General features: G+C 31.6%; 1 protein-coding gene across 3 annotated transcripts in view; it reads left to right on the top strand.

Moving 5' to 3' along the window:
• CSMD3 (CUB and Sushi multiple domains 3) overlaps window positions 1–26,923 on the top strand; it is a 1,005,695-nt gene that overhangs the window by 739,470 nt on the left and 239,302 nt on the right. For all 3 annotated transcript variants that reach the window (XM_031691263.2, XM_072949624.1, XM_072949623.1), the window contains 4 exons: window positions 4,706–4,862; window positions 18,199–18,390; window positions 22,716–22,842; window positions 23,756–23,958. In XM_031691263.2, the coding sequence (XP_031547123.1) occupies window positions 4,706–4,862; window positions 18,199–18,390; window positions 22,716–22,842; window positions 23,756–23,958 (679 nt within the window). The remainder of the gene's footprint in view (window positions 1–4,705; window positions 4,863–18,198; window positions 18,391–22,715; window positions 22,843–23,755; window positions 23,959–26,923) is intronic.

Raw genomic sequence — 26,923 nt, 5'->3', positions numbered from 1 at the left:
GTGTATTTATCTATATCCACACACACACACACACACACACAAACAGCTTTCCTCTCTGAGAGCTCATCATCGAGGCTGATACTTGTTTTCTCACTCACCCACTGTCTCTCCCTCTTCCTTCTTTTTATAAATACTTTAGTTATTTATAACCACAGTAATAAATTTTGTATCAAGTATAGACAATCATACGAGGACTCTAGGCTATTTACTTCTGGCACCACTACTAGATTTTCTGATTCAGTAGATCTGGAGAAAACTGTTTCAGTTGGTCTGCACTTGGGACTAAGGACTTTCATTGAGCTCTCCAGATTATGTGATGACCAGCAGGTTTGGGAATTAGGAATATATCCTACTTTGGGTTTGTTACTTTCGATGAGCAAGAATATTGAACTTCATGATCCCTCACTCAAAATATGTAACTTGATTCTTTCAATTAACATTTATAGAAGATGATGATTATATGTAGGCTCTACACAGTCAATAATGAATAGCTCTTGTCAGCTGAATAGGACAAGAGCTGAATACCAGTCAGAAACACTATATTTGTTTGTATTGTTGCTGTGCTTGTTTTTGTTTTCAGAAAAAGACTAAGTACTATGTTTAGACAAAGGAATGGAGCAGGGACAAAAATCAAGGCAATCTTTTACCACAGTCAGCATTATGAAGTTTAAAGACTTCTTTCTTATGCAAAATATAGGCTAAATGGATGATTATGGAGAAGAGTCAGTAAAATAACTCAAAATTGGCTTTGAGAGTCTTAAAGAAAAGGCTAGGAGATTATGTCATATTTTTGAAAAACTAGATAGTTGGAGGACTTGATTAATAACATTCTTTTGGAAGTATGAAAAGAAGGTTCATGTGTTGCTGTTATTGTTTTCTAAGATGTATTATTTTCAAGCTCTTTGTTAATTTATGTGTGAGTTCTGGCAGTACCACTTGTGAGAGCCTGTTAAATTTTCAGTAATTTTGTGAGCTGGTTGTTAAACATAGCCATTATTAAAAAATAAATTGTGTTACAATTAGATTACCATTAAATTAACTTACAATTAAAGTATGTTAAAAGCAGAGGTGATAAATGCAATTATTTCCTAATTATTTTACTACTTTAATTATTATCAGTGCTTTTTGGGTTAGTTATATGTATTGTATCTTTATGGTAGAAATACTGTGACAGGTTGTACATCTCTTTCCAACTCTGTATTCAGTGATGTCACCTTGAGAGCTTGATATTGGCCATAGTAGGAGTGTTTATGTCGGGGTCGAGAGGTTCTTGTTACCTGCCTGCTCTAACATTTGCAGTGCAGAAATTAGGCAATACTACAAAATCTGACTTGATTTATTGCTTTGCTCATTGACTGTACACAAGTAGGAAGAGTTTGTATCTGTAGTCATTTTATTGTGAATAGCACAAAAAATCGAGAAAATATATTTTCAAGTATTTGAAAACTATTATTCAGTTTAGTAAAGAAGTTGCTCATATCATCTACAAACCAGTGAAGTTCTGATATAACATTATTTATGTTGTGTCATTTTTATTTTACTTATTAACATGAAAAATCAAGCAATATTCACTTAGAAACAACCTTTGTCTACAAGTTGCGGTTACAAGTTGGAGATACAAAAGTTTAGCAAAAAATACTGAAAGCATTCTGTAAGAACCAATTAACTCTTTGAAATTTAAAACAATGAGTACTGTATATTTTGTTACTATGTGTAAATAGCATGCTACACATCCCTTAAATCAGGGATTCACAAATGTCAGTCTCTGGACCAAGTCGGAACTGAAACCTGTTTCTGTAAATTAAATTTTACTGGGAGAAAGCTATGTTTGTTCTTTCACGTATTGTCTATGGCTATTTTTGTGCTAGAATGGCAGTATTGAATAGTTGCCACAGAGATGTTAAGTTTCAAAAGCCTACAATATTTACTATCTAAACCTTTTTAGAAAAAAGTTTGTCAGCCTCTCTTTATATCAATACAAGTTACTAAAAAAGATATATGTATGTATATATACATTCACCAATTTGGTTTGTTTGAGAGCTGGTTGTTAAATGTTTTCTAGCACACCAGTGATCTCCTTAATCCACCACAGGTATGTATCAACTCGGCTTGTTGTTCATTGGTAATCCTTTGTTACTTCCCCCTCAAAAGCACTCTCTAAATAACCATTTTGTATAGCGTGCAATGTTAGGACTCATCAAACCCTTCCTTTTGTCCCATATTGAGGATCTCAGAAGTAAAATGACTTGTGACGGGCCGTACAGCTTTCATGGCTAAGTTCGAACTTGAACGTAACCACAAAGCTAAGGCCCTTGAAAACCTGACCCTTCGTTGTGCTCCCAACTCCCTCACTTAAAACAATAGCTCTTATAATTGAGTACACATTATATAGCTGTTACAAAGACATACATATTTGAATACAAACAGGTATTATCTTCTCTGTTACATATCATCTTTGGAAAGAACATATTAAGATTTAGAATATTGTCCTTTTTGATTAATGATTGTAAAAATTTTTTCTTTTTCATTCAAACTTTGACATCTTACTCAACTTATCAGAAAAAAATTATTTAAAATTTTAAATCAACCTATAAAACAAATGGCCAGAAATGAGAATTCTAGTATCCATAAGCAGAAATGATTTGAAGGTTTGTGTGATTGTTCTCATGTACATGTGTAGTTTCTCTCATTTGATTTTACTTTTTTATGTACTTTTTGCTCTTGGGTTCTGATAACACCCTACTTGCTGATTTTTTAGAGAAATGACTGGGCCTGTGCCTTCTAATCATACCTTCATTATGTCATTAACAACAACACAGTTTTGACTGTTGATAAGCATTTTATTGTAATAGAGTTTAACCTTCCGGATCTAGGAGAGGGTCTGTACACCATAACTAATTTCAGGCGCTGATCCGTTATAAAAGGTTTGATAATTGAAACATGGCAATATTAAGTTCTAGTCTGTTCTAGTGTAAGACTACCCAATCAATTGCAACATTATAACAAATTAGAGTCTCATCAAAGAACTTCATTAATGTTATAAAAGCCCTCAATGCATTTCATGATATTAGTTCTCAAGAAAAGTTGGAATTCTACATTTGACATAAAAATAAGTCTTCATTATCTGAATTAGGTGCTAAGTGAGAATATTTCTATGGGGAGCATCAGAGTCCTCTCCCTTTCAGTTGAAAAGTATACTATTATACAATTACCTTAGTCTTCTTTAGCTTTATAAACTTCTGAAAAATAAAAATAGATACTAAGACATATCTCAAAAATAATAATGGTAACATTATACTTAAAAAAAGGAAAAGAAAATAGGCCCAAATAAATAAAAGCATAATTAAAGATTCTGATTTAAATAAAAATAGAAATGAGAAGTAATAATCTCAAAATTTCTATGTGGTTCTGATCAGACCCAATATAATCACTCTGTACTATAAATTTACTTTTAAATGATAGGTACATTTGGTTTACTTTATTTTCTCATTTGGATGATTGCATTCATGTCTACTTCAAATACAATTTGTCTTTGGCTGCATTGCTTTGTCCTTTCTTGTTGCCTTTATGTTCCCATATGTATTTGAATATATTTGAAGGATTTTATTTACAAATCAAACAGTATTGTCTTGATCATAACTATAAAACTCTTTTCTTTTTAAAGCCTTCCTAATTAACACTTGCTTCTCATTTTGACTTAATGATTTTATACATGCTTCCAAAATTTCATGGTTGCTTTGTCCTTTCTTGTTGCCTTTATGTTCCCATATGTATTTGAATATATTTGAAGGATTTTATTTACAAATCAAACAGTATTGTCTTGATCATAACTATAAAACTCTTTTCTTTTTAAAGCCTTCCTAATTAACACTTGCTTCTCATTTTGACTTAATGATTTTATACATGCTTCCAAAATTTCATGGCTGAATGATCATACTTCATTTTACTTTGATAATTATAATGATGTTTCCATATTATTTGTTTTCCATCTTTTGACTTTACATTGTTAAATAAACTGTTGTTAGTTTTGGTGCCGAATTAGATTCTCCCAGCTGAGCTTAAGATAATTCTTTTAATTTGAAAATATTAGCTTTTTTTCATACCTTACCTTTCAATGGTTACTTTTTAAATTATTTCTTAAAGAAAGCTTATTTTTTAAAAGGAAAAATGTGCTTATAGCTCAAAAAATAGAAAAACTCATTATAAATATGTTTGGCAGACAATATTGGGTTTTTTTAAAAATCTTTTTCAGGCTAAGAATGATGTCTTAATTTAAAAAAAAAAATTCCCAGCACCTTACACAGAACAAAGAACAAAATATACGTTGAGTTATTTGTTACTTTTTACATTATTATTTTTGGAATGATTTTTATATATGGAATAAAATAATGATTTCTGCTATCATTAAACTTTTTGCTTCATTAGCATTGAATATTTGAGGAAAAAAGATTAGGAGAGTTTTTTTTTAAAATTAAAAATAAATTTCAACAACCAATTTCTGCTAATTTAATTGCAACAATTATTTAGTTTGTATTTTCTCTTCATTTGGCTGTTTTTGACAAACTGAAAGTTCTTAAAATGTATCCACAGATGAAAGCAGAAAAGTTGAACCCAATAAAAATTAGTTATAATATAAAATTTATATTTAATAATTTATTATATTTAATAATTATTTATATTTTATATTTGTGAATGTATTTTACAGATTTATGATGGAAAAGATAAAACAACTCATCTACTAGGCGCTTTTACTGGTGCATCTATGAGAGGACTGACACTCAGTAGCACTTCAAACCAGCTCTGGCTAGAATTTAATTCTGATTCTGAAGGGACAGATGAAGGCTTTCAACTTGTCTATACCAGTAAGTATTTGGAAGAAAAAAAAATGGCCAAACAATGATCCCAAGTATTTATTAAATAATTGCAGTGTACCAGATCAGGTAATCAACATTTGATTATTAACTTGCAGTTTACATCTCCCTTCTACGTATATAATTTTATCTGATTCTAACTACAACTTCAAAAATTACAGATATTCTAACTGTTGCCATTTTAAAGTTGAAACAACTAAGGTTCATAAAGTGTAAGTAATTCATGACTTTGAGCTTATTAATACATATATTTTAAAATGTTAGTACTCTCCTCATGAAATATTTAAGAAATACAACTAAACCTTTTAATAAATGGGAATCCAGTGTTTGAGCTCCTACTTGTAATTGCAAAATACACACAATATATGTGTAGTAGGTATAATTGGTCAGCCATTAATGATAACTGATGGTTTTAGATGATTATATACTGAAGAGTAGCTAAGTTTTTAGTTTGCTTTGCTTTTGTGTTATATTGCCTTGTTAAAAATAAATTTATACAGACCTATTGTATTAGGCTCAAGTCATCTATTCTGACATTTAAACAGGTAGAAGCTCAAAGACAGAACCATTGAGAACCATGAGTAGGTGGGTTACATCAATTGTTACATGAATTAAATGAACTTTTTTTACTAGTACCATAATTTAAGAAATACACTAATTATATCAGTGAACAATAAATCATATTCAAATAGCATATTTATTGAGTTTCTGCTCTGTGTAAGAACTGTTCTAGGAAAGTAAAGTGCATGTAAAACTGAGGTGATTACTGGCTGTGTGTTTAATAAATTTACAATTTACCAGATCAAATCAGTTTTTGGAAGTTCAGAATACTCATTTAATAAAGCAAAATAAACTTAAGAGCAATATTCAGAAATCTTTACTGTTAGAACATTTGAAAAAATCTATTGACTTCCATAAATTTTCTCAAGAAATCAGATGAATGAAAACTATTACAGAAATTGGGAAGCTGAAGAATTTACAGCATTGAGGATATTCACGTGGAATTCTAAAAGGAATTTGAATCAAATTATTGTTTGTAAAAATATTCTTTTTAATGACATGAAAACTTAAGGACATGTAATACTGAGAGATTATTCTTGCTCCTTGTTTGCTTCAAGATTTTTTTCAACCTGTGCTCGAATTGTTACTTTATTAACACAACATACATTAACAAAATGATGTTGAATACATATTTTTAAATCCTAAGAACTATTGGATACAATGTGATTTCTTATGAAGTCCTCCCAAAGACAAATGAAAGTCCAAGCAAATCATATTTACAGATATTGCTGTGTGGTGGACTAAAAGTAATAGTATTGAGGATTATTGCTCAAATATAATTGGTGTGATCTGCTCAGAAGGGCAAATATTTTTTAATTTGCTGTCCTCTTTCCCTTTCTGTTTTCTGACAGGGCTGGTGACATTTTTCACATCATGGCTCAATGTTTACATAATGGTCTTTCTTTGTTCTGCACATTTTGCATTTCTCTTTGTCTGACATGTCAATGGGTTTCATAGAGGAAATCTACATTTTCTTTTCTGATATTTAAATTCTATGTAACTTGAGATTATTGATGCAAAGATACTGAGTATCATAGGCCATACCTGTATTTAAATTGTATGGGGTGCTCAGGTGATTGGAAGGAGTAAAACCATTAACTTTATTGCCATTGCTATGCGAGCTACTGAATGTCAAAAAAAAGAAAAGAGAGAGAGAGAGAGAAGGAGGGAGGGAGGAAGGAAGGATGAAAAGGAAGGAAGGAAGGGAAGAAATTCTTAAAAAGAAAACATTTGCAGTCACCCTTCTTTTCTTAATGACTTTGATTGTTCATTATAGGATATGTATCATGAACATGGAAAGCTATAGAATTGGGAAAAGGGTATAAAAGCAATTTTTTTAAAAGGGCAGACGTATATCTATAAATATTTTTCCATATCAGAACTGAAACTAAAATGTTTCAGTATCAGATCTGGAAGTAAAATGTTTATAGTGTACTTCCAAGGTGTCTCTGGATATGACCAGGTCAGTAAATGCTCCTATGATTTTCTGAACCAATGGCTATGTTCCAAGCCCCTCTTTTGGGAAGGGTCCTGGAAGCAGTAACACATCTGTTATTAATTTTATTTGTTCCTAAGTGTTACTTCTGATTTTTACAATGGCAACCTTTCTGCACATCTGCAATTATCTTAATAGTTAACCACAAATTTCCTAGCTTTAAAGAAGCTTCTTCCCATCCTTATATACTTTGGTTTCTAGTATATTTGATTCCCCACCCACCTGGGACATCAAGTGAACTCTTCAACTTCAAGACCATTTCAAATATTTCCCTACTGGTGCCTACCTGATTCCTACAGCCAGAATTAGCCTATTTTTTAACACTCCTTTTGCTATAGTCTATATCCACAACTACTGTAGCTATTACCACATGGTATTGCGGTTTTACTTTCTCTGAAACATATTGTGCATAGTTCTTTATGGGGCCATTTCCCTTAGTGATATCTTTAGTCAGTGTTAGTTTAATTGCAACTTTTTACATTTTCTTGATGAATTAATATGTGGTCTGCATATGACTTTATAAAATATTTTTGTGATATAGAAGATTGTACTAGGCCATGCATTTTAAATACTCATAAAATTTTTAGAAACAGTAATTCATTTCTGGACGTGAGAGAATTTGCTAAGTGTTCAAATATAAGGAAAAATGGAAAAGAACATGTTTTGTATATGAATCCGTGTATACAGTCATTACTAAATCCAGTTCCACTCCTCCCATTTTGTGGTATGTTCCCCTTAAAATTATTCCACTTTTATTTCTGAAATAACTGAGAGAACACTGTGAGGTGCAGAGGATTAGAGACAGGAGAGAGGAAATTTGGCTAGGGCAGATCAGGTAAGGATTCATGAATTAAGTAGTATTAAAGATTATGTTGGTGGGCCACAGAAAGAAATAGTAGAGAGTATTCCAGGCTAAGAGAATAGGAAGAAAGGCACAGAGATTAGAAAGAACATGTTAAGCAGATTCAAGATAAATACAGCAGATAATTTAATTCAGATTAATCCCACTTGCCTAGACTTCTCACAATCCTAGTTTTAGCATAAACAGGCCTTTTAATGATCATCCTTATCTAGTGATGCCTGTCCTGTCTAATAATAGTCACCTTTTATTTCTTTCTGTTATCTGTTTGTTCATTTAATAACACTTGCTACTGTCTGGTTATTTCAATGTTAAGTAGACAGAATTGCATTTGGATGACATTAAAATGAAGAAGTATTCTAGAAAAAAAGCCTTTAAAATGTGTTTTATTTTAACTGTCTTATTGGTCCATTCATTATATAATCACTAAAAATAGCAAATGGGCTAGTGGAAAAAGTGGTTGAAATGCAGCTTTGGCTTCAAGCAGTAGAAAACCTAACCATGGCTTAAACAACCAGGATGTATTTTTATCATATAAGAGTTGTAAAGAGAAAAAGCATAAGTAGGTCTTGATTCAGTTGCTGCACTAGACAACAACCATGCCCCTGTCTTTTTGCTATGGCATTCCTCGAGTGTTCACTTTTTATTCTCATGCTTGTTGTGACATGGTCACAAGATAGCTGCTTTAACTCTGACCATAGGCAAGGCAAAAAGAAAGAGAAAACAGGTAGTGTCAGCCACGTGTATCCCTTTTATCAGGAATGCAGAATCTCCTGTCAGACATTCTTGTATCTCTCCTTGTCCAAAACAGGGTTATGTAGTTATGCCTACATTTCCTAGCAAGGCAAGCTGGAAAATGAAGTATTTGGCCGATGAAATGATTGAGTTATATTATGAGACTGTCACTGTATACTGCCTGATATGATTCTGTCACTGCTGAGTACAAAATCAGAGTTTTGTTCCTAAGGGAGAAATAAAGTAGAGATATTGAGAAGACAGTGTACAGTGTCTACCATGATGTACAGCTGTAACATATTCCAAAAATAATAAGTTCAAAGATATTATATTAATATGTACCTCTATGATTAGTAGTGTCATGGAAGTCCAGAGACTCTTGTGTGTGTAGAAGGGAAAAGCATTTAGCTCACTCATTATCAATAGTTTTAGTTCTACTATACTGAGAAGACAGTGAGCTTCTCTCACTTTCCTCCACCAATAAATAAATTATAACATACCTGGTATGAAAATGTTATACCGCATTAAGGGGAGAAAAAGTCCCATTCCTTTATTTTTCTAAAGTAAATTAAATGTCTTCATTCTTTAGAGTTGTCTAGAATAATCTTATTTAGTCTTTGTTAAAGATATTCTTCTTCTACCAAATTAGTTTCTCAGTCAACTGTAGTTTGATTTAAAGAATTGAAGGATGGATGGCTGTACTGGTTGAATATAAAAGCATGTGACAAACTTAATCAGACCTGACTACCATTAGGGAATCCAATTGCTCTTCTATCCCTCCAGCTTCTCAGAGTTAACTCCCTTCTTGAGTCAGGCCAGTCTTCCATTGTGTTCAAAAATGGCTAACAATTACTCTTGCCCTTGAGAAATTGAAAACTCACTCCAAATAAAGATCTAGATGAGGTTTATTTTCAGGTGCTTTATACAACAGAAATTAATTAATTCCCCTGTAACTTATAAATGCATAATTGTCTTTCCTAGAGGGTGTAGGGAAGTAAAGTGAGAGAGAAAATTACCATTGCCTTCCTTTAAAGCTGGCAGAATAAATCAGAACTTAAGATCTCAATGCAATATCCTCCCTAAAACATCACTCTGCTCTGGATAATTCTATAATAGAACTTAGCAAACCTGATAGGATACTCTCACCAGATTCCCTCAGCCCCTCCATACACATTTCAAGAATACATATCGAAATCTGATATCTTTTACTGTATTTCTCTCTGAAGGCTGAGTTGTAGAAATATCATTTCTTTTTGGTCACATGTCTCATCTTTTATACCTCTGTTGGAATCAACTTATTTATTGTGAAAATTATTCATTGGATTATAGATTTAAATTTTGTCTTTTCCCACGGGAATGTTTTATGCTCTGGGAATAGAGATTACTGAAGAAGACAAAGTTCCTGCCCATATGGAGCTAACTTTTTAGTGGGGCAAGGCAGAAAAGAAAGATAAGAACAAAAGATAACTGCATTTAGAAATAATTTATGATAGGGTGATGGGTTAGATAGTACAGAGGATGGGTCTTCAGGAGATGCTATGTGAATTGAGACCTAATTATAACTCATAGTAAGAGGGAACCACATACAGATCTGAGGGTAGAGGGTTCTAGGCAGAGAGATCAGCAAGTTCAAAGGCCTAAGAGAAGACCTGAGCTTGAGTTGTTTTGCTAGAGCTGGATAAGCAAAGAGAATGGGGCAAAATGAGAACTAAAGTTGGAAGCTAGGCAGGGGTAAAGTGGACTATAGTAAAGGACTTGGAATTTATTTAAAAGGGACACAGAGACATTTAACATTATTATGACATTAAATATAAGAGTTAAAAATAATAGCTAACATGTATCCCCTACCTCCTGTATGTAAGATATAACTCTATGAGGGAAGTACTAGTATTCCCAGTGAGAAGAGACAGAAAAACAAAGCATAAAAAATTGTTACTTGCCTAGGATAACATAGCTCGTAAGTGCAGATATGAAAATTGAACTGAGGGATCTGCCTCTAGAATTCATGAGCTTAATCACTTCCCAACCCAAATTTTGGATATTTTATATTTAAAATTCCATGGATTTAGCATCTTTTTTTAAACTATTGATGTAAATATAGAAAAATAATAATTTTAAAAAATTAATGCAATTCTTCCTAAAGAGACTTTTTGTCATTTTATGCCTAAGGCTCTGAATGCTTTATTATTGACTAAATTTACTATCAGAGAATGACTGAGGCCTAGTATTTTTTATTTTGTTCATGAAATCTTTAAACTCTATTTCTTGGTGTTATGCCTCATTGCAGATTCTTCTAGCTCTGTTCATTTATAGTTACCCAACTTTCATTCGGTAGAAAGGAATTGGGTATTTTAAACAATCGTCCATTAAATAGCTAAATTGCACCTTTTTGGGTAGATTATAGCATTGTCTTCTCAAAAGCTGATCTGGCAAATGTCCATGATGCCGAGGCATTAGGCATTACCTCTGGGCTCAGATGTCTTTTTGTTATCACCTATGCACATTTAATTTTCTAAAAAGCCTATTTGAGAAATGTCTATTGTCCCAAGGGAAGAGTTCAGATATGTCTGGACATTCTTAGCCTTTGAGTTTTGTTCCTTGAAATAATTCAGTAATCCACACTGAACTTGGCCATTTCAAAATTTATATTCAAATTAAAGATGGGTAGCAGTTAAATTGTGATGCCTTTTCTTGCATACTAGTTTTACCAATTTGTAATAAATTACCCTATTTAAGCTCTTTAATTTAGTTACAAGTATGTTTTTGTGAATGTTAACCATGAAAAATAAACAGGTAACCTATTAACTCTAATATTATTTGTAGTGTATAATTTATTTAATGCAAATGCAAGTAGGAAATTAGTGAGTCACAAAGAAGCATCAAAATTATATGAATCTGTATCCTATAAATTGCTTAACAGATGCAGTTAGCCTTTCCATTACTCTTTAAATTTTGAGCCATTATTTTCCATCAGTATCCACAGGCAGGAGTGTGGTGCTGGCAGAGGTGATTAGATGTGGCAGCAGCTTCCCTGAACTCCCAGCTTTCCTAAAAGCCAATAGTTGTCTTCTGATCTTCATGCCTTCTGCATTTTTTACATTTTCCCTCTAATTTCTTGTATTGAATTTTAGCAACTCAAAATATCTAAATGGCTGCTATTTTCCTGACCAGGCCCCAGTAATTAATTTTATTTTTTTTAATCTCTCCATAGCAAAATACACCATAAAGAAAAATCTTACATGATATATTTTAGAAGGCAATATCTACAATATAACAGGAAAACATACACTTCATAGAAAGGAATCCTATAAATCAATTAAAAAATAGTCCAAGAGAAAATATGGGCAAAAAAAAAAAAAAAACCACAGTAGAGGAATTCCAGTAACAATAAGTAAAAGACAAAAAGTACTTGATAGAAATTAAGAAATGAAAGTTAAAGCCAAAATAAATTTCTATTGCATGTTCATAAAACTGATAAAAATTAAAAAGATATATAATACTAAATGTTGATGATAATTTGAAGGGCTTGAATCTCATAAACTTTGAGGAATGTACATTGGTAGAATCACCTAGGAAATATTTGGCAATATCTAGTAAAATTCATTTTTAGATATGTCTGGAGTGTGCCAACTATATGTATACTAAATGGCTGATAGCTAAAAATTAAAATTCAGGCAAAACTGAATTCCACTATCCCACAATGATGGAACAAATGTATGATATACAAGACATAAACTAGCATATTTAATAAATATTGCTTGTTTTTTCATGCCCAAAGAGTAAACTGTAAGGAAGTCTTTGAGTAACATATTTTCTAGTCAGTACTTTATATATGAGATTTAGAACATTGGCAATTGAAAAAAAAAGAATTCTTTTCCTTATCTCCTATTCCTCCAGATTATCCAGACAGAAAATCAGTAAGGAAATAGAGGCCTTACAAAATACATTAGGCCAAATGGACTTAATAGGTATTTATAGAACAATCCATCAAAAGAAGCAGAATACACACTTTTCAAGTGCATGTGGAACATTCTACAGGACAGATCACATGCTGGGTCATAAAACAAGGCTCAATGAATTTAAGAAAATTGAAATTGTATCGAGCATCTTTTCTGATCACAGTGCTGTGAGATTAGAAATCAAATGCAAGGAAAAAAATAGCAAAAAACACAAACACGTGGAGGTTAAACAAATGCTACTAAACAACCAATGTATCACTGAAGAAATTCAAGAGGAAATAAAAAATATCTAGAAACAAATGAAACACACACACACAACAACCCAAAACCTGTGAGATACAGCAAAAGCAGTTCTAAGAGATATGTTTATAGCAATACAAGATTACTTCAGGAAATGAGAAAAATCTCAAATAAATAATCTAGCCTTACACCTAAAGGAACTAAAGAAAGAAGAACAAACAAAACACAACATTAGTAGAAGGAAAGAAATCATAAAGATCGAAGCAGAAGTAAATGAAATAGAGACAAAAAACAATAGAATAGATCAGTGAAATTAAAAGTTGGTTCATTGAAAAGATAAACAAAATTGATAAGCCATAACCAGACCCATCAAGAATAAGAAGGGAGAACTCCAAATCAATAAAAACAGTATGGAACAGTTTGGAGGTCCCTTAAAAAAAACTAAAAATAGTGTTACCATATGACCTTGCAATCCCACTCCTGGGCATATATCTGGAAAAAAACTCCAATTCTAAAAGACACACACACCACGGTGTTCATAGCAGCACTATTTACAATAGCCAAGACATGGAAGGAACCTAAATTCTCATCAACAGATAACAGAATAAAGAAGTTGTGAATACACACACACGCACGCGCACACACACAATGGAATACTACTCAGTCATAAAAAATGAAATAATGTCATTTGCAGCAACATGCATGGTCCCAGTGATTATGGTACTAAGTAAAGTAAGGCAGACAGAGAAAGACAACTTATCACATGATATCACTTACATGTGGAATCTAAATAATGATACAAATGAACTTTATATACAAAACAGAAACAGATTCACAGACATAGAAAACACACTTATGGTTACTAAAGGGGGAAGGGAGGTAACAAATTAGGAGTTTGGGATTAGCAGATACAAGCTACTGTATATAAAATGGACAAACAACAAGGACCTACTATATAGGACAGAGAACTACAGAGAAAGGAAAAAAAAAAAGAATTCTTCACTTCCTGTTCCTCTAGTTGTAAATGCATAGCAATCATTTGTACAAGCTTTTTTTTTTGTTTGTTTGATCCCTTAACTTCTATAGACCCAGAATTGTAAGGATGTTCTTCTTAAAGCATTCCTATAAAGTATGTTGTTTCAAAGTTTGATATGTCTGATTGCTAGTTTGATTAGTGAGAGAGAAGTGTGTCAATTTTTTTGATTAGCTTGGTTAGTGAGAAAAAGGAATGCATAATTTTTCTTCAATGCCTTCTCTTTTTCTTCTTACATTCTTCATTATGTCTGAATCAAAGATTACCACAGGTGTTGTATATGACTATGGATTATTTTCTGCTTGTGAATTTTAAGATGGCAAGGTTGACATTCTGCTTTATATACATCCTTATTTAAATATAAAGAATTCTAAAATAAGACTTTTTCTTGCAAGACTCATGGATTAAGTGGAATAACCAAATATTATATATAATTCTTAAAGATTATTCTGCTAAATATTATAAATACACCAAAGAATTCTATACAGAATGATTATGATAGAATGTTGCTTTATTATTTAAATGTTTAAATATGGTTTTGGTTTAAAAGAGGGTTCTTCCTTTAATGCATTTAGTTTATTACTTTCTCAGTTTCCTTACTCATAATCTATTTCCCTTTTTACTTAGCAGTCTGAAAGTTCTTACTTATAGTACATAAAATTAACATATCTTCATTCACCATTAAATACTCTAAAATTTCACTGTAACAACATTAAATATATAATATTTACATTTTAGGTGAATTTCAAAGAAATAAAGCATATAAAAGCATATAAGGACCTCCTTTTTTTAGTTACATCAAAAATGCTTGCTAATATTCAAAAAGTGATTTTCAGGTATACTTTATATTTCTAAGCCATCTGCCTTATTATGTTATTGGTGCTATTTTGTTGAACAGATATGACATCACCCTATGTGAATACACAGTTGTTCATAAACAAATTGATCAGAAATTATATTGAGGTAAGGATTCAACTTACTATCTTTCATTGGAACAAGGTAGATATTAAATAGTAGATTAGCAGATTTTGATTAAATCTTGAGGAAAAAATGAACTTTGGATCCTTACATGGCGCATACCTCATAGAAACGCATATGTGCAAAAGAAGGAGACATAAAAGTATAACATTTTTATAACAAGGAATAATATGAACAATATAACAGTATAAATGATCATGAGCTAGAGAATAAATAAATCAATTTTGGAACATAGCTTCAATGGAATATCACAAGTAGTTAAAATGAATAAAATGTGTGTGTATGTATCTGTATAAATATTTATAAAAATGCAATGCTGGGCAGAAAATAAAGCCTTAGAATTTTATTATAATTACATAGTTTATAGAATGTATAAATGCAAATCATACTATATATTGTTTGTAGTAATTGAGTCAATTACCCTTTTGTAGAGTAGAAACTACAAAAACTCTACAAATAAAAACTTAAAATTCTTAGAAATTCTTAAAGAAATACAGTATGTGGTAGCAGGAAAGGAATTAGATCTCAGTTTAAGTTATTTAGCAAGTCAAAAGGATTAGATAATTAGGGATTTTCAGTTCATTCAGTGTTCTAGAAATTTGTATTTCATCAGAGTATCAAATTTCACAAAGAATGGTGAATATTTATACTATATGTGATTTTTCATACACATCTTTATTTAAATGTCAGTTTCAAGTATTTGAGCTTTTCAGTGAAAAGAGTGGCAGCTGAATGTTTCCATAAAGATAAGACAGTTCTGAATATTTATGAATAAGCAACAATAATTCCACCAAATTGGACTAAATTATGTTGTGCTTTGTAGCTTATATACTATTGTCCATGTGCATTTTTATCTACAATGCAAAGTATTATAAATTATCTTAATTTACAAAGAATATCTCCATTATACCTCATCACCAAGCAATTGCCAGCCACATTTACAGAGCATTCAAATTAAGGAAGGATGAATTTGGTAATAAACGTTGAAAAGAGAGCTTGATTTCCATTTTTATTTTGATAAATGACACATGGTAAAACTCAAAAGTGGCTAAATCTTGAATGATAAACTGAATATTATGTTTGGTAGAGAGAATTAGAACTTGTTATTTTTGAGCAGGGACACTAAATGTAGTGTTAAGTATGCAGATCCATGCAAAGTAGTATATCCTAAAAATTAAAGTGACTACTTTTGCTGTTCCTACTTCTGTTTTTGAAAGACTGCCTTGCTTGACCATACATCTTTTATATTTCATTATATATGTCACAATTTGAGTTAGCAACTTCTAACCTCTTGTATGACTCTGTCCCTGAAGCTGTTTGCATATGCCTTTTTGTAACATATTTTCACCCAAATGAGACTGCCACAAATTGTTCCATGAAGAAAAATCCTGAAGGTTTTCTTCTGTCTCATAAATTTCTGTTTCTTTTCAACATTACTTTATTTTTCAGTTGTCTCTTAGAAACAACTGCCTCTAAGAAAGACATATTCATGAACATTATTGAGCATCTGTTGTGTGCCAGATTTTGTGCTGGGTAGGCTTTGCGGAAAAGAGAAGAAAAGTGAAATAATTTCAGTCTATAGCAAAACAAATGAAAGAAGCAGATGATTGTAAATTGATTAAGATGAACAAAATAATTCTATGGATTAACAGAGTAGAGAAAGATTAAGAACCCCTACAAGAGACTAGAAAGAGCTCCTTATGTTCTTTGAAAGTTAAAGTATCCCTCAACATACAGAAATTATAGTATAAATTCAGTACTATGAGCTCTACATTCTGGTGATTCTGTGTTTATTTTGATAGTTTAGTAAGTCAATAATACAAATTAGTGATTTGACATCAGTGAGCTAATACATTCTTCTTTGCTTTCTGTTCAAATCTAGATTAATTTGGTCAAGGATTTGTGTCTACAAAAGAGATGCCAATTTATTTTTGATTAGCATATGATTTAAGATGTACATAAAAGTTGTCCTTTTCTCCAACATTATTTGTCATGAAATCACAGACTTCCCTCATTCCTGAAGCTATCGAGAATATTCATTATAGTCCTCTATAGTCCTCTAGTCTCTGAAGCTAAAACTGATGTAATGTAGCACCTAATTATCTTTGGTGAATTCATTATATCGTTTATCTTACATTTATATAATTTGAAAAACATTTAAGGACAGAAAAATCCCATAGCTAGAGGGTTTAGATTTTGATAACTAGCATCATATTTGGTTTACATTCTGAAATATACTTTTCTAGTTCTTTCAGAAGGATCTTAACAGTGAGATGTATTGACTGTTTGGTTTTTAATATTCATCTGTATTAAGTTTATTCTGAACATGCACACTAGGTGTTCTGAATCTAGAGAGATTATCATTTAAGTGATATAATAATGATAGTAATAATAGTAATAAATGTGTCAGCATTTTCTTTGACCAAGTCCTTACCCCTGTAGTAACATGATGAAAATCAAATGGAAACATCTACACAAGTAGCCAGGGACAAGGAATAAAGAAAAATGGACTTGCTGAGCTTTAGGCAGTTCTCTGTCCCTTTTCTCCAGAAAGGTAGAAGAAAAAATTTTGCTACTTGGAGATGGAATGGAAAGAATCTTGGGTTTTTATGGTAACCTTTGGAATGTAAGTTTAGGGCTTCAACAGCCAAATTAGCCTCCTGTGTCTCCATTTTTTTATAATCTAGGGATATCTGTAAGGTCCTGGGTCTCATTTTTACTTGAAATGTAAACATAAACCCCCTCCAGAGTTAGGTTAATCCCTCTGGAGTTCTCTCATTATTCATATAGTTGTAACTTAACAAGGGTTACACTTAGCCCCAAATCCCAAGTTTCCAGCAAAGCCATGCAGAAAACTCCAACTCTGCAAAAATCAAAAATATTTTCTCTATTTCTCACACTTTTCTTGTGAGAATTTTTGAAAGCTGTACATTCAGGAGAAGGCAGAATATAAATATTTAAAGTTCTTCAATGACTACCATGTTATATTAAATGTTGATAAAGTATATTTTAAGTAGAAGGCTATTTCACTTTCTTCTAAGACTATAATAGTAAAGCAGTCTAAAGTTATATTTGCAGTAGACATATTTGTTACTTGGACAGTTATAATTTCACATATTTTATATTAATTTTTAAATGTTCATGATTTGATCCTAATAGTTGTATTGGACAGAAGCTATAAGCTGCAAATCTCTTAGAGCAGGTGAGAATCTTAGTACTAAAACAAGTTATGATATAGTCATCGGGACCATGGGATGTAACTGCTAAATTTGAAAAATACACCAAATTCTGTTTTCTAGGGAAAAAAAGTTCTCTTTGGTGGTTGTATACTATCAAAATACAATATGGTAAGAGTAATACAAATAGGAAAAGCTATATACTCATTCAAAATAAGAAAAAGTGATGATTTGTAATTTTAAATCTTCCTGTTAAATTTTGTCTTTAATAAATCTATATTTTTCTCATAGGTTTTGAACTTTCACATTGTGAGGATCCTGGCATTCCACAATTTGGATACAAGATCAGTGACCAAGGCCATTTTGCTGGTAGCACTATCATTTATGGATGCAATCCAGGCTACACTCTCCATGGAAGTAGCCTTCTGAAGTGCATGACAGGGGAGAGAAGGGCGTGGGACTATCCTCTGCCTTCCTGTATTGGTAGGATACTGTTTTAGATTTTCATGAAATATTTCTATGGAAGTGTTACCAAAATACACTATACCTTTTCAAGTGATTCCATCTGTCCACTCACAACTCATACCTTAAAAAGTTAGTGAATTCATAGCTCACTGTGTGAAAAGTGAAAGGGTCCTTTTTATAACCTTATCAGTGAGTAAATCCTTTTTTTTTTTTTGGTAAAAATAGTTTATATAAAATCATTGTATTTATCCTATCTTGATGTAGAATTTAATTCACTACAAAAATATGTTGAAGCTCTTAATCATAAACATTTATTGAATCACATTGACCAGATTTGTTTTAATATACAAAACTATTGCCTATGCAGGTATCAAGGTGGATTAAAAAACAGTAAATGATTCTCAGTAACTTCAGAAGCTTTCTTTATATACACACTTTTTCAAAAACCTAAGAAAGTGCTTATGTTCTTCTTACTTGTATGCATCAAGACAAAATTAAATGAATTTCAGTGAGAAAAGGCATGTGAGGGTCAGTGATACCAGCTATTATTGCCTTCATGGAGCTATAGAATGATCATTTCCTCTCTTCTTTGTATAGCTGGAGTACAGTGTTATTACTGTCATCTTATAGATCAATTAACAAATGACTGGCTATGTGTGGGAAGGAGGGTAGATACAAGAATGTTGATGACAACCTCTACTTTTTTCCTTTTCTGCTCCAAATATCAAATAGGTGCCATACAAGAATACCAGGACAACAAATGAAAAAACATGTTAATAAAACACTAACTCCTCAAATACGCAGGGAACAAGTGTGTAGTGCTTATTTAGCCATTCTTATTTCTTAATGGCATTTATGGAGGCACAAATCCAGTCTGTGTCAGGCTCATATGGATACAATTGACCTAAACTTTTCTTTTTAACAGCTTTATTAAGGTATAATCGACATCCAAAAAAATTGCACATATTGATGTGTACAATTTGATGACTTTGGAGACCAGAACCTTTTGAGACAAGTTTTAATGTTTGTCAATCGATACCAACAATATAGGAAACTACACAAAACTTCATAGAATACAAATAGAAAAAAATGAAATTCTAAATGTTGGAGGCCTGGCAACTAACTGCAGTGTTTTTGATGACATGAGATTTCACCCAGTTTGTTAAAACATTGATTCATGCAGAAAGCAAACATGTTTTTATCTAACCAAAATACAATTATAGTGCTTTATTTTCAGATGGCACCTGAATTTTGGATAGATTATGAGGGTAATACCTAGCATAACAATCAACCTAAACTGAGACAGCTTGGGATTCTGGAATATGACCAACAATCAACCCACTGGCATTGGTTATGAGAAAAATGTAGCACTGATTAATTCTCTCTGAGGTTACACAGTCTTTGATGTGAATATGAAATATGTGCAGAAAATCATTAAGGGTTGCAATAGCATAGAACCATAAACTTGTAAATACTGACTTGCCATGCTGTCTTTAAAATTAAAATCACAAACAAATACATTAAAATTTCCTTATATGTTAAATCAAGCTGAAGACATTCTTCATTTTTTGGAACAATTTTATGCAAATACGTCTCAGATGTTTGGTCTGGGATCAGAAGGTTTTGATTATGTTTGCAATGAATCATTGTACTTTACATATCTGCCAAGTCAAAACTTAGTGACTTGACACTGCTCAAGATTTCATGAGAAGAGTAACCATTTTGTTTGTTTGTTTTAAATGATGAATGATCAGGAATAACAACTGAAAACATTTGCACACATGTGGTGTCATGCTGATGATTTTCATGATAACAGAAGATGAAATTCTATTTTAGATGGTGTTCTGTGCTGGCAATAATTAATAGCTTTACCACCTAGCTTAATAATCATAATTTTCTGTGCTCATTCACCTTAAATATCTATTATGGGTTTATTTTTGCTTCTGTCAAATAAGAAACTTTTTCTCAATTATATGGGTTATTTCTAGGTAATTATGTCTTTGTAGCTTAGACTTTGAACAAACAAAAATTACTTTTTGAAGCACCATAGCCAGAAGGATTTAACTTGTATAATTTCTTTAAACACCATTTCATTTGTATCTTGAAAACGTAAGACTTCTGTCAGAATATGAACTCCAGTGTTACAGCATATCACACTGGCTCTTTTGAAGTCAAAAAACCAAATAACATTTATAGCAAAGAAATGTGGGGGAAAAAAAGAGGTATGTTAAAATTCAAGATAAACACAGTATACAAAACTCCAGTTTGCCTTGCAATTGCTTAAAAATTAATCTGGAAGAATAAAATATCAAATCTATTCTCATAAGAAAAATATGTCAATAATAAATCATAAAGAAATGATGAAAAAATGAATTAATATACTTACATATTTCTAAGCTGTCCAACAAAGTTTATGTTAAAAAAAAAGAGAAAAACCACAATAAGTGATGGCAATTTCTTAAATACAGATATCTTCTTATTCACATTATTTAACATTTTTTATTGAGTTATAGTCATTTTACAATGCTGTGTCAAATTCCAGTGTAGAGCACAATTTTTCACTTATGCATGAACATACATATATTCATTGTCACATTTTTTTTTTGCTGTGAGCCACCACAAGATCTTGTATATATTTCCCTGTGCTATACAGTATAATCTTGTTTATTCACTTTAAAAATAACATTTATAAGGTAAATTAAATTAAATTAATGTTACAATACAAATTAAACTTGCTTAGTCCTCTGTAGGTGTGTGTATCACTCAGCATTCTCCAGAGAAATAGAATCGGTAGGAAATCTAGATCTAGATCAGTTTATCTGTCTATCTATCAAGAAATTTATTTATTTTAAGGAACTGACTCATGCAGTCATGGCAGCTGACAAGTTTAAAATCCATCGGAAAGTTCAAAAGCTGGAAACTCAGGCAAGAATAAATGCTGCAGTCTGGGAGGGAAAATTTCTTCTTTTCTAGAAAACTCAGTTTTTGCTCTTAAGACCTTTCAACTGATTGTATCAGGGCCACCCTGTTATCAAGTGTCATCTTTACTGAAAATGAACTGTTTGCAGATGTTAAGCACATCTATAAAGTACCCTTATAGCAACACCTAGACTAGTGTTTGATAAAATAACTGAATTCTATAGCCTAGCCAATTCACACCTAAAACTAACCATCATAGAGTGCTAAGATGTAATATCTAAAATCTTTGAAACAATTGTGCCTATAAGAATAGAGCCAACAAATTAGAACCATGATAGTCTGTTGTTATTAGGTCTTTCCCAAATACTGAAACTCTCTGTCTTTGACCTTCTTTGCTCTAATGATCAAAACAAAACAAAACAAAAAAATTCAAGAAGCCTACTACAGTCATTGAATTTGAGTAAGATTCTAACAGTGCAGAGAATGAGAAAAATAATATTAGAATATTTTCAAATATTTAAGCAAAAAGTAAAATGTTTTCGATTTGGTTTATTTTTGTGTAGGATAATAATCTGGGGAATTTCCAAATGTATCATGTGTTACCCCACTGTGGTTTCTAGGGTTTAGAGATGTGGAGCAATATACTAACCAAACTAGTTTCTTTGTTCTCTGCAAAAGGCTTTCTTTATAGATTATCTGCTTACCAAAGTAAAGTCATTCCAAACATCCTAATATATTACAAAATATTAAAATGGAGAGAGAATTCCCTCAAAAAATGAAATTATAATACTATATGACAATACTTACATTTTTAATTTGATAAACTTTATAAAACTTTATAAAACTCACCTTAAATAAAAACGAAGCTAGATTTTAACTGAAGTAAGAGATCTAATAAAATGCCACTTTGACTTTGAGTGACTAAAAAGGAGTTTAGAATGATTTAAAGAGGAATAAAAGGACAGTGAAATTTAGAAGGCCTGAGGGATTGCAGTGAAGCTTAGTTTTTCTTAAAGGTCGGATAGTAAGATGATTAATTATTCAGCCTACAACCAACTAGCAGTGAGCAACTTGCCATCTGTTTCTCCTTTGTACATTATCATTATTTAACAACACATCTTAAAATGTTTGGAAGCCTAAACTCTGAATTTTTTAGTGTGTCCTTTTTTTAAATTTCCTAATTAGGTTTATTATATTATCTTTTATATGATCTAACTTGAGACTCTTATTTCATTGTACAATATATTCTTGCTTCAATTAATACCTTAATCTGAGAAAGCATATGAAAATATATACTTTCAAGAAGTGGGGAAATCAATCCTAATTTTCCCTCAGATGAAATATATATATATACTTGAGAAATTGTAGATTGTTTAGAAAGATTGGCATTAAATTGTGGCTTAAAATTGTATGTTTTAAACTAGCTGAATGTGGAGGTCGTTTTAAAGGAGAATCATCAGGAAGAATCTTATCTCCTGGTTATCCCTTTCCATATGACAATAATCTGCGTTGCATCTGGATGATTGAGGTAGATCCAGGAAACATTGTCAGGTAAATGGATTTTATTATCTCAAAATGACTGGGGAATTGAATTTCCTGATTAGCCCTTATATTCTGTATCAATTAACATCACGGTTTTTCAATGTTTTTTCTTTGTCCTTGGCAAAGAAAAACACTCTTTTCATCTGTTTAAAATAGGAAAAATATTTATAAGCATGATTTATTGTTTTATTGATTTATGAACTATGCAGCAGTAGTTCATGTAATCTCTTAGAGGGACTCTCTTTAACCAATTATAAAGGGAACAGAAATTGAGAATGTTTCCTGCTTCTTGTGGATTCTACTCTTTCAGTTCTGGATGACTTAAGATACTGAGTCCACTATTTTGTTAGGTCACTATCATACGTTCAGCCTACTTTATAATAAAGCGTTAAATATCTTATGTAACTTATTGAAAGTGATGAACAGAATGATTGTATGGGTACATTACGGTTGTAAATGTATTGGTTGTTTATCCTTGTGATCTTGTAACTGATTGGGAGCTGTGACTCCCTGCCACTGCCCTGCATCGTGAGAGAGTATCATACAGCATATCACCAGCCTGGGAAAAGATCAAAATTCAATATTCAATGTACAGTTTCTATTGAATGTGTATCTCTCTTGCACCATCGTAAAGTTGAAAAATCATAAGTTGAATCATTGTCAATCAGGGATGGTCTGTATACCTCAAATTTCTGAAATTTGCTGAGGTGATGTAATTGTACACTTAATTATATTCTAAAAAAATAAATTATACTGCCTGAGAAAAATTTATTAAGTTTGTATATGCTGTTTACATAATTCATTTTATCTGATAGAATAAAAGTAATATCGAATATAAGCAAAGATGAATATCTGTTATATTTATTTTATTTAGAACTGAACCTGTATTTAAAATAATCAGTGATATATGGTTCTCCCACAGCCTACAGTTTCTTGCTTTTGACACAGAAGCATCACATGACATACTCCGAGTTTGGGATGGTCCACCAGAAAATGAGATGCTTTTAAAGGAAATTAGTGGATCTCTTATTCCTGAGGGAATCCATAGCACCCTCAACATAGTGACCATCCAATTTGACACGGATTTTTATATCAGCAAATCTGGATTTGCAATTCAGTTTTCAAGTAAGTTTTTTTGTTTGTTTGTTTCTTGGATGAAAAATAGGAGTGCTATTTAAATAATTATGTTAACTTTACTGCTCAAAACTTTAATTTTAATGATCTTAAACATTCTTATTTCTAGTCTTCTTATTCATCTGGAGTTAAGGTAAAAAATACTAAGAAAAACGAAGTACAAATAATTTTGAATTAATTAATTGTTAAGACCTTGTTGTCAAACCAATTTTCCTTAAAGTAAAGGTGGTGTTAAAGTAATTCAAATGAAATAACTACATTATACAAACTTATAATTTGAATTTACCATAAAACTCAATTTTAAAATGTAGAATTTTAGAGATTAGGGAGGAACTGAATACTTATCATTAAAAAAGCAACCCTACATTTTTACTAATTTTATTTTTCTTCTACTAAAGATCTTAATTATATATTCACAGAAAGCTTTGACAAAATATTTTAGATCTACTATTAAAGATTTTCTGTAACAATGAAATTTCATTCATTGTAATTACCAGTGCTCATGGCTTTTTTTTTTTTCTTTTCTTTTTATGGCACTGCTAAATGGCTAAATGTGTATTGTTCTGTAAAAGCGATCTTGGTTTAGTGGCTGGAGAAAATGAATTAAAACTTAAAATTTTAACTGCTATTTTTTTACTCTTATTACAAACACGTATTATCTCTTTGAGAAAAACATCTAAGGGATTTTTCTAATTGTATAACATTAAAAAATCCTATTAATTGAAACCTATTGAGATTTCCAGCATCATCTATGGAAAGAGTACAAACCAGGATTTTTCAAATATGCCTTAATTCAAGTCCTGATTTCTTACTAATTTGCTGACTTTGGGCACCTGACCTTATCACTTGCGGCTGAGTTTTCTAATGCACATAGGATAATAATGCTCATCTCATAAACAGGTTATTGTTATTTAACATGATCACGTGCCCACAGTACTTGGTATTGAGTAAATAGTTGGTGTCCAGTGAACTATTTTCATTTTATGAATAAATGTAAAATTGGAATCCTTTGGAAAAAAGCATGAAGGACTTTTTAAATGACTAACCACAAAATATATCTCTTTAGGTAAACTGGTCAAAACAATTATATAATTAACTTAGACTTTTTCTTCATGGAAGATAGTTCGGCATAACTGACTAAAGCAAATGAATTGCTTTGTGTTGTATAAACATAAAGCTCTTGTGAGAGAGGTGTACCTCAGCATTGAAGAGTCAACAGCTGTAAATTTGCACCCTTAATTTGTCTTTTGAGACAAAGGAAAAAAAAGGAATGAGAAATAGGAATATGATCATGTAATTGATGAACATAAATGGCTTCTAAATTCTGAAACACTTACAAATTAAACATTCTTTATATTTATCTCTTCTATTTTCTACTGGTTATCTTTTTTTTTTTTGAAGTTAGGAACAATTTGTCAGCAAACTGCTCATGATTGCTGCTCAATTTCAGTTCTTTCTAACGGTAACTTGGCAACTAATAGGTCTCCTTTTACTTACCTTGGATTAATAACATTTTACACTTAAATGATTACTGTGATTAAATATCTGAATGCAGTCAAGTGAAAAGGTTCTTCAGGCTAATGTTTGTGAATGCCAAGTACATCTGCTTAATGGAAACAGGATGCTTTATAAATGTGTATCTGGAATTTTTAATGCCATTTTTTTGTGAAATTAGCAATACATCTTTATATTTATTATATTTGTAGGGCATATTAAAGTTATAGAAACAAAATGTATCATACCAGAGTTTTAATAAATCTGCCTTCATAACACTTTTCAAGATGCATAGAAATGTGTCCTAGTGATCTGGGACTAAAGACCTATTCATTGAAACAAAATTACCTGGAAAGTTAATATATTGTGAATAGCATCAGTCAATGAAAATTAGTCTCTTGGTTGATCTTCTGTAACTCATGCTTACACAGCTTTATAAGTGTTCAGATTTCAAATGTGAAGATAGTTTTCTCATAAATGAAGTGTTGCTTGGTGCCAAGAACCGTGTTAAGTGTTTTACATACTTGATCTCATTTAATCTTCACAAAAGCCACATAAGATACATTGTGTCATACATTTACCAAACAAGTACGCTGAGGTTCAGAAAGTGAGTTAATTTGTTCAGGGTCAAACTCCAGCAGATGCCTGCAGCTGTGACTTGAATCCGTATGTGTCTGAAAGGAGGTTAACACTGGCCTGGTGCATAGTAAATGCTTAGCAGTTACTACTGTTGTAATGCTATCATTATTATTATTTATCATCTAGAGGAAATAGAAAGCTTTCAGTTATATGTTATCAGTTACAATGAAGTTCTACAATTTAATCAGCTTGTCTTCATGCTCCCAAGTACCGCATCTAAGGTCATACTTTCAAAAAGCAGGTGATCTTTACAAGTGAAGCAGTGAAGGAATAAAGGAAAGCTCGAGCGCATGCATTCCCATGTAAAAGGGACAGTTGTCCCCTCTGGCTGTAGTTATTTTGCCCTATAAAAAGACAGGCTAATTTTAAAGTGGAACTTGAAAAAAGGAGGATTATGCAGTCATCTAATTGTCAAAGCAAACCACTAAACTAATCTTAAAGAGAATGTTAAGGTACTGTAATCCAATAAATCACTCCTGTAGGTCAAATTTGGCATGCAAGTCTGAATTTGCCATTTCAGTACTTTACCTGAATTCCTTTTCCCAAGATAAATCTATCTCATGTTACCCATTTATTCATTTGTTTATTCTAAGAGAGTCTATTAATGCACCAGATATTAAGCATATTTATCTCCAGTTATTTCTTAAATGCATCTTTCCTTTTACTCAGGCAGATCTTCTTAGTTACATAAACACACACACACACTCCCTATACTGCTTTCTGTCTCTAAAACTTCCTATACTTTAAATATTTTTCTGCTCCTTTTTTTTTCTTAAGTCTTGCTCGTTATTCCGGACTCAGCGGCAAGAGCTCTCTTTATAAA

The sequence above is a fragment of the Vicugna pacos genome, chromosome 25, assembly GCF_048564905.1.
Source record: "Vicugna pacos chromosome 25, VicPac4, whole genome shotgun sequence".
Taxonomy (NCBI): Eukaryota; Metazoa; Chordata; class Mammalia; order Artiodactyla; family Camelidae; genus Vicugna; species Vicugna pacos.
Note: the sequence above shows the minus strand (reverse complement) of the source record. Positions and strands in the feature narration are given on the sequence as shown.